The sequence below is a fragment of the Cottoperca gobio genome, chromosome 1 (genome assembly GCF_900634415.1).
Source record: "Cottoperca gobio chromosome 1, fCotGob3.1, whole genome shotgun sequence".
In the NCBI taxonomy this organism is placed as follows: domain Eukaryota; kingdom Metazoa; phylum Chordata; class Actinopteri; order Perciformes; family Bovichtidae; genus Cottoperca; species Cottoperca gobio.
This window is the reverse complement of record NC_041355.1, coordinates 7,644,888-7,657,959: the sequence shown is the minus strand read 5'-3', so window position 1 is coordinate 7,657,959 and position 13,072 is coordinate 7,644,888. Positions and strand designations below refer to the sequence as shown.

The window sequence follows — 13,072 nt, the reverse complement described above, 5'->3', positions numbered from 1 at the left end:
CTCCCCTCCATTGCAAAAAAGGTAAACATGTCAAGAAGCTGAAGGGGCTCTTTATTAAGACTCCTATTAAGATTAAAGGGTCATTTACGAGTCCTCAGAGCAAGCACACACAAGGTTTGACATTTGCTTTCATGATGCTGTCGCACAGAGATTTACTGCAAAGTTGAGTTTTCTAAGAGCACAAAAGCACAGTGTGATATTTGGGGAAGTCAGCAGGCAGATTGAGAAAAAAGAGAGGGTGGTGGGATGAAGTCAGGCTGAAGCACAGACACAAGGACAGTCTGCACAGAGAGCAGGGTCAAGGCGCACGCAGATGAAATCAGAAACAGAAGACACCATCCTATTGCCTGAGGCTGCCGAGTACTTAGTGCTTATGTAAAACCGACACAATGACTTCAATGAAATATTATTCCTGCCAAATAAATAGTCACTTTTAATAGCTTTAACTGCTTGTAGGCTTTTAGGCCAGCATCCACGCTTTCCGGACCCCCGGACTTTCTCCTTATTTTTGCATCTGTTTTGTACCGGCTGACGCTCAGGAGCCAAACGGGTGTCACACCAGCATTGTGGTTTTTGCACCCACAAGAACCCAGAGGCTGTAGAAGAGGGCGAGCCGGCTGGGATTTACAGTTGAGGAGTTTGTTTTGGGCTGACATACTGTGCAGAGAAGGGAGAGTTCTGTGCCAGAGACCTGTGAATATGTTCCTTTTTAGCGGATGTGTAATACGCATTCAGAAGATGATTGAGAGATATATATATATATATATATATATATCTTTTTTTTGTTTTGTGCGAGTGTGTGTACACGAGTACCTGGTGCTGGCTACATTTTAGCAAACACATGAAGGTATTGTGTATTCTCTCATTGTAATATAATTAAAAATGTTTTATACATAAAGTCGCCGCAGCCTCATCATTTCCTGGTGAATGATTTATGACGCACTGTATGGGACGATGAACTGCTCGTCGTGGGGGGGAAGCAGATCACTGAACAAAGCAGCAGGAATATGCAGATAAAGATGTTCAGATGTTAAAGGGCTTCCTGTTTGGTTTGTGCAGCTGTGAAACTGATCTGTAGTCTGGAGTATCAACTTGTATAAAAAGGTCAGAACTCATCTTTCTGTCACTGTTACAGCAGAGAAACATGAAGAGGCTCAATTAAATTAATAACTTATCACATTTTATTAAAGCTCATTTTGACAATGAAACAAGACAGACATTGGACTTTCACTTGCAGGGTTGGCAGAAAATGTTTTTGAAATGAGTAACAAAACATATTAAATTCTTCAATTAAAGATCCAATAGATTCTGTTTTTACATATCTTTCTACCTTGTTATAATAAATCTATATATATATATATACACTATATCACACATGCTTAATGCTAAATAACCCTTCAAAATACATCACATGAATATATATAATATTATATATAATAATATTTTTAAACTATAAATCAAGTCTTGAAGCAGATGTCATCTAAAAAAGGGAATGCAATGACTGGACATCCTTACAATAATGTTTCATCTTCATTGCAACTTAAGCTTCATACCAGCTTGAAAGGATCCGATCTAAAATATTTTCACTAACGCGCCTCAGTGACGGTCGTACAGTTAAAGGCTAATCCCATTACAGAGTCCATCTGAGCGCAGACATGTGAAAGCTCAATCTGACTTTTCTTTTCACTTTGGTATCTTGCGATTATCAAAGCTTCGGTTCGGACCTTTCTGGCATCAACCTAACCATTAGCATTTATACCAAACGTTTTATTCATGTGCGCATTAGTCCAGAACACATTGTGTACATCCAGTAACACACGGAGTGTAATGTGTTTTAAAAGTGGGAAGTACAGTTTCAACATCAGAAAATGTCAAATCATGAAGAAATCGACCATAAAACAAAAAAGTTCACAGTTTATACATCCCCCCCACACAATCATAACCCTTGTGTTATGATGAGAGCTGTAGGCTGAACCAATAATAATAATAATAATAATAATAATAATAATAAATTAGTTGAATTCCAAAGTGCGAAACTGTTCAAGAAGAGTTTCATAATTCTGCATGAAAAGAAGCTCACTGAAGTAAAATAGATAAATTACATACATGGCAAAACACGGAAATGTGCATTTTTATACCCGACGTAGTTACAGCATTAACGGATGCTGCTCATCACAATCTGAACGTTTCCACAAAAGGCGATATGTTTCAGAAGAAAGGATCAGGACCTGAGATTTAACGTACACAAAAAAACTAAAACGGAGAATAGTCCAAGCCGTAGCCGCTTCATACGAAAGAAAAGCACGGAATATACAGCGGCCAGCGGGATCCCACCAAAACCTTCAGTCCAGACAAGATGATGGAGAAGATCAAAAGGCATAGTGTCATGTCACCTGCACGGCGCTCCGCACGCACCGTCCTGTCAGACGTACTGCTGGGGTTTCTGTGGGACAGAAGCTGCTGACGCCAGGCTCTTGGCCGTCTCCTTGGCCTTCTCCGACGCGTCCTTCACTGTGTCCCTGAGCAGCCGCTGGGGAGTCTCTCCTGCGAGTCCAGAGAGACACAGACAGAATTAGGAAAACAACAATATGGGGTTTTTTTTTTAGCCTCTTTCCAGATATAAAAAGGTTCATGTGATGCCAAGGGAGACTTTTACTACGTGACTGTTTACTGGCTACGTGAGTTCTATTCGATCCTCAAGATTATCCTCCATACGGGATTGTATCAGACCATTTCACCACTCTGCATTTGGGCAATCAGCTTTTTCTGTACAAGCCACAAACCAGTGGGACACCCTGCCTGACGATGTGAGGAGCTGCAGCTCCATCGTCACTTTCAAAATCAACTTAACAAGTTCAAAGCTGCTCAGCTCTGCACTCACTGACCGTGAATTCATCTTATAGTCTTTATGACTTTTATCTGACAAGCATACATTTGTGATGTGCGTCTTGCGTTTTCTTTCGTGTGTAACTTTGCAGTATGTTTTTAGTGCCGTCTTTGTTTTTGACCTGTCAAGGTGACTCCAGATTCAACATGTCAAGTCACCATCACATTTATGTAAAAAGAGGTTAATGCCTGAAATAGGATTTGCATAATGACATGCAAAATGGAAAGGTGACAAAACCTAAATTATAATGGACGTCCTCTAAAAAGAAGAAATGCCTTTGAATCGAGTCTTGAAGTGAGCACACCCATGTGTGTGTGTGTGTGTGTGTGTGCTGCTGCAAACTGCCCCACACGGGATTCAGTGCTGCATTATGTATTTGTGTCTGACCTCCCTGTGAACACTTTGAACTTAAAGTACATCATGTGATAACAACAGCGCCGCTTCCTTAAACCTTAAGAAGACGGAAAGAGAGCAGAGACGAGCTGCTTCCTTCAGACAAAACAGCAGATATGAGTTTTCCATGGGAGGGAAGCTTCCTGCTGACAGAGCGAGAAACCTCTTCGATGTTATGGAGACAATAACTGGAGGGAGTGGATCCGTGTGCAGAGCCAACAAAAGTCTTCACCTGCTTACACATCATATAACCGTTTAAACAACAAAGACAAAATAATGTGCTTTAATTGCTCAAGCAACAGCGTAGAAAAATAAAATCATTGCATGCCTCAATGTGATTATGGTCTTATGGTCACCATGTGTGTTTCAGTGGTGATGTCATATTCACATTAAATGAGTGCAGATGTCACACTGGTTTTAACATCTTTGTGTACCTCGCAATATAAATGTAATGTATTATAACATGTTTCCTCTTCCTCGCTAAAGTGGAGTGGATTTCTTGTGTATGTTTGAGTCACTGACCGTGTCACAGTAACGCTGCTGAAGGTAAAAGGCAACTGAATTCACTTTGAAAGAATTAAATACAAATCTAAATCCACACTTTCACAATATAAAAAATAAAATCAATCAGCATTCCCATAGTTCTGTGTGTGTGTGTCTGTTAAGTGACAGTTTTCCTCTGAAGGAAGAAACAGACATTGCAGTCTCACAAGAGCGGCGCACTGTGTGGGATGTCAAGTGACACCGCCGCTCTGACCGACACAAGTGATTCATTGTATTTACAGGGAATAAATTAATTAAATTGATGCAATGTTTCCGCTTTAAAAATAGGTTTGTATCAATTGTGATATTTTACATCTGCTCTACTTATCACTTGAACGTTTGGTTTTAGCAGTGGACACGGGCATTAAACAACACACACATTGTTGAAGTATATTAAGCTCCATGCAGTAAAGTAAAGGGCTTTGTAAAGTAGGAACTGTTGGATTGTTTTGGATTTCTCTCTATAGCTCGGTATAACTGGCTAAATGTATACAAAAAGGAGCTGGGTTTATTTGGTACTATTTTCCCAAAAGGTTCAGGCTATAAAACATCTGATGCTGAAGAAACGTTCTGACAAAAACACATAATCTGTAAGTCAGGACCTTGTACATTAAAATGTAAGATAATCAAACTACTTGTAAGAGCTGACATTTGTTAAACTTAAGAGGACTTTGAGGATGTGAAGAGAAGCTGCGGCTGCCAACTCAATCGGGCTTTTCTTATCTTGGTAGACATGTTTTATTAATTACCTCTTTGCTTGCAGTTATTCATCGCTCTCTCTCAGCCCTCTTCTCAATGTGCCTCTTTCGCTTTATCTGTGGCTAAAACCCTAAACTGGAACATAAATGCACCTTTCTTCTAGAACACGTTAACTTCCTGATAACATCCAGTGATGATTATGAGGAAGAACTGATTAGTGCGCTGGGTGAACACTCTGTGATCCGAGAGGAAGCCAGCCAGCGATGCAGCGGTAACCACACACACACACACACACACACACACACACACACACACACACACACACACACACACACACACACACACACACACACACACACACACACACACACACACACACACACTATTTCTCAGTTTTGCATCAGCTGTAACTCTGGGCCTCGCCAGCAGTTGATGCTAATTAACGGAATTAACTCAATTTATTCACAGCAAGACATCAGAAGAAGGCTGCCGAGCTAAAAATGTAAAACACCGTATGTGGACGTATGAGATGAGCATTGTAGACGACAGTCAATCATAAAAGCAGAAACTTCAGTTCAGCATGCAGCTCAGCTGACTGTAGACGTGCACAGACCCGGGTACATTGAAGTGCAATCACAGCGTTACATAAATCCGTCTCCAGGGTTCCCACACCTTCCTAAAGATCCAATTCAAGGACATTCCAGGCCCAATTCCCTCAAATTCAAGGACCCAACACGCCAGTTTGAGACATGGATCAAGGTTAATTTCAGTTGCACTTTCTCGAGGCAGGTGGCGCGGGAAACAATTACGTAAATGCAGAAGACACGAGCAGACAGCGGAACGTAGCCCATTTACTAAAACAATCATATTTTTAAAAGCTTCAATTTCTGTTCTGTTAAATTCAAGCACTTTCAATGAACCATGACTTTTTTCAAAAACCTTCAAGGCCCCGTGGGAACCATGCATCCGACACAGACCCTCTCCTGCACCTCCCTCGCTCTCTGCTTTCTACAGAAGCGTAATGCGTTCACATGAGAGAGAAAACATTTGCCCTGTTTTTCTGAAATAACAACTTTTTATTATCTGAGAAAATAATGCAAAAATAATTCTGCTCCGAGTTTCTGAATTAATGGGATACCTCCAAATCCTGCCAGAAGCTCTCGCCTGCACAGAGTACGGGTTGCTGGTGCTAATCAGCCCGACTCTCCAACAATGCTCCATCCGGGTCAGTACAATAAGTAATATAGATGTAATTATTATTATTAATGTCTCAAACCAAAAGTAAAACTGGATTAAACTAATCATGCGGGACATTGCTTCCAAGAAATCGAGCTCTCAAGTAAAGAAAGCTTCTCTTAGGATGTTGAGGTACCTCGTTAACTCAGAAAACCAGAGCACAAGAATTATCCCCCCCCCCCCCCCACGAGAAGCTTTCTCAAAATTCTGAGATAATAATCTCATTAATTCAGAAAAACAAGGCAAACTTTTGATTTTCTCCAGTGAATGCATTATTCCATCAGACTATTCTGTCCAATCAGGGAAGTAGCAACAACACTGGAGGCGTTTCCTCTTCTCCACACTTATTACTGACTGCACTGCCATGCGATGGCAAAGTGCAGTAATTGACACTATTTTCAAAGTCACAAAGGTGAACCTTTACTGTATAACATGCGATGTGTGCAAAACACATGAACAAATGCAAAACTGTATGTAGCATAGTACTGGTAGCTAGCTGTTCCAATATAACAAAGCTAGATTGTAACTACAAAGTCAAAGTTTAGAGCATAGATTGAATATAAATGTAAAACAAACACTATCAATCACAGGGTTACGTTTTTCTTTTTATCACACAAAAAGGACATTAGGGTCAAAGGAAACTAAACTATACACCATCTACTTCTATACCAGCGCTACATCAACTGTTGAGTCACTTTTACTCAAACAGTGTGCATCTGCAGACACTACGCACAAGGGGGGGACATCACTACCTCAGCTACACGGCCTACTGTGTGAGGCTCATTTATGGCATCATGTGACCACCCTGAGCAAAGCCTGGGGTGGCAGATGGATGCCCCACCGCTAACATACTTACCACAACGCTCAGCCTGATCCCAATCCCTGCAGTGGCATCCACAAAGGGGCAGTGGGACAGAATCACAACAATGGGAGAATGTCCTTTCAGACAACAGTACGCTGCATCAGCACAACACACAGTTTGTAGCACAACACAAACCTCGTCAGGGCCCACTGCTAAACTTTTTAACATTTAAAAACAAATAAAAGGATTTGTTCATGCTCATTTTGTTTTTTTGAATGTGTCTATGCCATTGTTAGACGATGGAGTCCATTGGTTGTTGCAGTGTCTGAATCTTCTGCAGCCTACAAACTGTAGTTTTTCTGTCAGTGACGCACTTGTGGTCAACGTTACACAGGAAGGCAAAATGTTTCCACACCTGTGACTTCAGCGAAGCAGGAGGCTTTTACAGTTTTGATGTTTACAGACATTAGTTTATCTTCAGGTTATGAACGTCTTTCCCCCGTTGGTCTCTCCCGGACAGGCTGTTTTATGAGCCTGTCAATAGAACAGCTCCGCAGTATTTTGTTTATGCAACACTGACTGCCTAAATTGTTTCGGTCCGAGTCTAAATTCAGACGTCCAAGCGGTTTGTCGCTGTAGTTGCCACGGTTTCATATCCCTCTGCAGCCACATGGTGTTTCTCAGCAACAAGGAGGCTGCTTAAATGAACCCGTTTCTAAGACCACTTTACCGGATTCATGCAAACACATCCTGAGGATGTTTAGCTATGTGGCCAAAGTTTAGAAAATTAATAAATTACACCATAAATAAATAGTGTACAATGTGTCGCAGTCTAATGTTTTGAGGGGGGAAAAGCCCGACTTCTCAAACGAGCTTCTCTTCTCCAGAAATAGCTAAAGTTAAAAATAAAACTGCTTCGTTCCCCTCTTCCCTCCCCTTGCACTTTCCTCCCGTTTCTGCTGGTGAAGAGTACGTACCCTGTAGGTTGGAGAGTGCGTATTCCAGCCCTTTCATGGCCTTCACCTGGTTGCTCTTGAATCGGGCCAATCCAAACTCCTGGGAAAAAACAGAACAGGAAGTGGCTTTGCATTAGGGAGACGTCTATAAAACAACACTTAGCTCGCAGTGCTCTCTCTCCGTTTCTCTGGGGATGTCAACGCAAGCCTGGCATCTTCCACATCTAGTGATAACAATTTTAGGTTGACATATTTTTGGCTCCGTTTTCACTTCTTCCATCAAATCTCCCACTTCTAGATTTTGGCCTTTGTACACAGGCTCCCACGCCTCGACTGCACATACTATGACCGACAAATAAAAAAGGATTCTGTATGTCACCCACCAAGATAAGAACAAATGTAGCATGAATATATTTCTACTCTCTAGGAGGGATAAAGTAGGTGATTGTAAATAAATGTGTGCTTTGCTACTATCTAACTGCTTTTACACTTCTATGCTGATGAATTCATGTCTCACGTGAGGAAAGAACATAATGCCTAGAAGAAGAATATAATGAAAATGTACATTACACCATTAGTCTACCATGTTGATTAAAGCATGGCTTTAAAGAGGGTGAAAGTACCTGAATAGGTCTGGAGAAGCCGTAAACGTTTGAGGATATCCACGCCTCCCGTTTCAGCAGGGTGGTGGTCGGCTGCTCCACGGAGTCTTGGAAAATACAACGCTCTTCAACCGACTAACGCGGGGGAAGAGAAAAATGACAGCCAATTAAAAAGGTAAAGGACAAAGCCGTGGAACTGTTTGAATGTGTTACAGAACTTAAAGTAAAAATACAAAGAAACAAAGAAGTCCACTTTTCTTGCACGATCTTCAGCACTATGAGTGTGGACAACTCAACAGATTGTGCTTGTAAGCTTCTTTGTTATGTAGCTTTAATACATGCGAGAGTTCATTTTATCTAATAATACATCAAAGTAATGAGTGCAGCAAATTACAGGTGGGAATTTTACATTTTGAGTCGCTTTGATCAGACAACTTCTTTGATCACGAGCAGTTAGTTTAGCTTCACATCATACTGCAGCAGATTAAAAACACGAGTAGCATAGATCCGTCCTGCATTAGTGTGTAGCGTACAGCAATGAGAGTGTGAAAATAGCACACCTTAAAGCTGCATAATGTACAAGTCATGTCAAGGTCCTTCTTCCCTGGAAGATTATTACATCTGAATTGTTCAAACGCTCGCCTCCTTTGAAGATCAGACTGCTTGAGTTAATATTTCCTTCTCCCTTCTGGTGCTCGCAGCTACACCTGACTGCAGTTCACTCTTTTTTATACTCTGCCAACATAGTTCACATTATCGAGCAAGGACAATTTTTGTAGAAAATATGCATTTCGATTATTGTACAAATGCGTTTTTCGCTAGAATTTAACGCGCAGTATAAGTGCTGAGTGCGAGGAGAGTGATGTAATGATATTTAACAGATGTCTGTACTCTCCTTTGTCACTGGAGCTGTGATAACCCGAACCACTACGATCAGCAAACCGTTTCTTTTGACCCCTTGTGAACACAACTGACATATTTTAACCTTTTAAGTTAAAATAACGAAACTTCTGTACGTTTATGTTTTATGTATTTATACAAAGAAGGCCCTTACTGGGTTTTTTAACCCCTTACATTACTTTGCTGCTGCCTTTTAATGTGGGTCCTTATCGAACACGCTCAAATGATTAGATTACGTTGCAGGTGTCGGCTGTTTTTAATGAGCATCTGCAACCTGTAATAACATGAAGAATATTCTAACGCCTGTGTCCCTTTTATCCTTAGAGCAATTTAAAAATGTTAATGTTTTAACGGTTGAATGAATGAACGAACTCCTGAGGCTTATATCACATTATAGACTCTTTAGCTGCTAAATGCTTCCACTATGTTCACCAGCTCGGAGCTAACCGTGTCCATCAGACGTCTGGTGCTGAGCAGGTAGTGTACAGTGGGTTACTGAAAGCTTTTTAAGCCGTTAACAGCTGACTGCTGCGGTGAAAACAACGCTATGAGAACAGTGAGAGTGAACTGAAACAGTTGCGGTCAGCGAAACAATGAGCTGAAACTAAATATAAAGCTTCCTAAAGCCAAGAGGAGCTGCAGATTCAGCTGATAATTCTCTGACACATTGTTTTCTTTTTATAAAATGTTTGATTATAGCTGCCTTAAGGAAAAGCTCCAGTCAAATGAATACAAGAGGTTAGTCTCAGCAGTGTAGGTTGAACGTAAAAGGTCAGTGAGACATCCCGATAAATAAAAACGTTGATAAGAAAGAAAAGGGAAAGGTTGCATGAAAAGCAACCAACCACAGAATCAGGCGCCTCACCATGAGAGTTGTGTGGTTGAGGTTCCAGGTGTAGGTGGTCAGCTTCCTGTTGACAGGATCCACGATGGAGTCCTCGACGATGTACACGAAGCGAGACATGCCGGTGGGGAAGAGTCGCTCTGCCCAGCGAGGCAGCCGGTTGGTCTTCATCAGGAGGCGTCTGGAGAGGAGCCGGTGGTCAGCAGTCACCTCTCGGTACACAACGTCCTCTGTGAGAACATGGGTGCTGATGGACACAAAAACACACAGTGTGTCATTAGTTCTGTCTGAAAACAAAAGTCAGGTGCCCATGTATATACTCAACATTTCTCCTGCTCATACTGGCCATTGAGAGACCCCTTCGCGCTACGTACAGCAAGTGATGGGTGACAAAATCAGGCCTCAGCACTCTGGGTTAGACAACTCAAGTGAATATCTTCACCTATCTTGTACCAAATTCCCTTTTTGTGTTACTATCCGTCCACTGCAGCTGGAAACTCATGTACAAAAAAAACTTTGGAGGATTCTCACTCGACTTTATTAACTTACAGCTCAAATGTGATATTTATATTTTTGCTTTGGATTTTTGTCATCCATCTTTTCCACTGGAGACATGTTAGAACGGGACATTTTAATGGCAAATATGAATGTTACGGATGCTTATAGCAAGCAAAAAACTATATCATGGAACAATGTGAACCTATCCTTTAACTTTCAGCTTTCATATCCGTTTGTGAAACATTTCAGTTCTGTTTAAAACAGAGTTCCACTTTCAAACAGTCATTTAAAAGAATGTATGTGCATGGGTGTGTTTTCGGTCCTGGTGCAGTCGTTTGTGCACAAAATGCAGCTGGGATGTTTGTGACATACAGAGCAAGGATCTCTGAAGATGCTGGTAAGACAAGTCGAAACACGAATATGCTAAAACTTAGTTATACTTCTCTGATGTGTTGTTTCAGTTCTCTATCTTAATCATGACTGAATGCTCTTTTTAGATGTAGGTTAGCAAAGCAATCAGGTTCCCCTAAATTGTATAGTAACATCTGAGTCATACACTCAACTCAATTTGATAACAAGATTCCTGCAGGCCAACAAACACTCCAGTAACGTCACTTCATCTCAAAGGGTCCTCCGTTGAGTGGAGTTTTTAATAACATATAAATATCTGAAAATGTAAACTTTGCCAATTATATTTATGATGAAGTTGGTTGCAAATGACTGTAGCTGGTGAAATATCACATTAAAAGCAGTTACTAAAACTAAACAAAAGGTTCACAATGTGATGTTTTGCTTTTTTTCCTGGTCACTCACATCTAGACAATGATGAGCAAGTAGGATTGTGGGTACTTGTTTTGATTTCAGGCACTTCACGACTACAAACTACAATACCTTAAAGGCTGTGTTGACCTTTGACACCCACCACACGCTTTACAATGAGCACCTCTGAAGAAATACTGATATTTTTCATTGATACTGAATATTACGATACCTGAATGGGTTCGGGTACCTCTGCCAAAAAGCAGAGACAACATGGTCCCACGTACTCCTGATGTCTATGTTGTTACAGAAATACTTGACCATTCTCCTCTCCCTGATGTACAGGACGGCCTGAATCCTGAACCCCGAGGTCCCTGGCTGCGATTACTAAAGAAAGTGAAAACTTGGGTGCTGAATCCATCCAAAACCTGGCACAGTCCTGCAAAGGAGAAGAGAAAGAGCTTTAGCAAATCTGTCCTCAATCAGTAAGCCCTAAAATTAAAATGTACTTAAAGATTGTATATACGTATTGACAAATAATACAGATTGATTTTCACATTGTGAGATTTTGTAATACCGTTTTACCATGGTAGCTACGTTCTCATGATCCCTTGGTAAATTGGGCTACTGTAGACATTGTTGCTTCAATGTGATGATGTAACTTCATGTGGTGTACACCTCATTTGCTGGGTATGCAAGAATCAGCCTATTTTCCTGATGTCATGCAGCCTTAATTACAATATAAAATTATTCATACAATGACAGAAGATTGTATTCATATCTTCCATTTCAAACTATGTATTAAACTACCCCTCGATATATTAGTTTATTACATTACCAATACAATAATTATTCCAGCATTACACCCATGCAGTCTTGCACACTAGCTACAGTAGAACCATATAGGCCGATCCTTTTAATACATCTTACAGAGACGTGTATGGTTGATGCTGTATGTGTTTTATTTTTACTGCTACAATGTAATAACTCCTAAAATGTTCTTTGATTTTTCTTAATTCAATTAAATGGGATCTGTTATGGTTAATTGGAGTTAAAATATCCTTTAACTTATCCCAAATTACACTAATATATGAACATCCTTACCGCCATATGTTACCAAAAAACCCCGGAAGACACTTACAAAAGGTACACGAGTATCACGGTTACTTGCGCACATGTCACATGTCACCTTGACTTTTGGCTTTACATTGCGCTATACTGTTAGCTGAGGGTATGGCTTGTTCTTAGCTCCGTGGCTAATGTTACAGCTAACAACATGTTAGTTCCTGAAGACATCTAACAAGTAGCTTCTTAAAACAGATTACAGTTTGATATTCAACGTTGTGATATTAGATGACCGTCTTTAGCTATATTAGTTATTGTACAGATCAATCATGATTGCTCACCATAAGGTTATTTAAGTTCAGCTAGCCTTACCGCTAAGAGAATCTGAAGTTTCTCTGGCTATCAGGAAACAAGAGAAGACTTACCTGAAGTCACTGCTAAAGAAATGTTAGGCTAATAAATATCCACAGAGTGCCTGGTTGTTGTGTCTTTAGCCCACAAATATCTAACGTTAGCTAATTACATCCATTATCCTACATGTGACAGACAGAACAGGACGGACTCATGTACAAAGAGGACCACGTACAATCACGACATGTCTTCTTCTACGTTTAATAACCGGCAACAAACCAGCCTGAAAGCTGCATGGCGCCACCTACTGCACCGGAGTGTGCAACATCTTCTTTGCGTTTATTGGCGTTTAATACCAACTTGTAGGTGGATACCGCCACCTACCGTAACGGAGTATGTAGAGCAGGATCTAGTTTGTTGTTATTTCTGTAAAATATATTTTTTTCAAAGAAGAAAGGAAATAAATAATAAAATAAACTATATTCTCTTAAACAATCTGGCATTTTAATTGTGTGTTCCCTTCCAAATCTATACTCC

The 13,072-nt window shown here is 40.6% G+C and overlaps 1 protein-coding gene across 1 annotated transcript; it reads right to left on the bottom strand.

The window, feature by feature from the left end:
- Positions 1–1,158: 1,158 nt before the first annotated feature.
- On the bottom strand, positions 1,159–12,914 carry prelid1b (PRELI domain containing 1b). The gene is made up of 6 exons (XM_029440870.1): positions 12,610–12,914; positions 11,352–11,558; positions 9,884–10,109; positions 8,140–8,253; positions 7,538–7,616; positions 1,159–2,544 (listed from the first exon to the last, which is right to left on the bottom strand). The coding sequence occupies exons 2-6, from the start codon at positions 11,441–11,443 to the stop codon at positions 2,423–2,425; spliced, it is 633 nt and encodes a 210-aa protein (XP_029296730.1). The 5' UTR covers positions 11,444–11,558; positions 12,610–12,914; the 3' UTR covers positions 1,159–2,422.
- Between the last annotated feature and the right edge of the window lie 158 nt (positions 12,915–13,072).

Coding starts and splice junctions, on each gene's coding strand:
- prelid1b (XM_029440870.1), bottom strand. CDS start 11,443: ATGGTCAAGTATTTCTGTAACAACATAGACATCAGGAGTACGTGGGAC. Junction 10,110..11,351: donor AGGTACCCGAACCCATTCAG/GTATCGTAATAT, acceptor TGTGTCCATCAG/CACCCATGTTCTCACAGAGG. Junction 8,254..9,883: donor TCAACCACACAACTCTCATG/GTGAGGCGCCTG, acceptor CCCCCGCGTTAG/TCGGTTGAAGAGCGTTGTAT.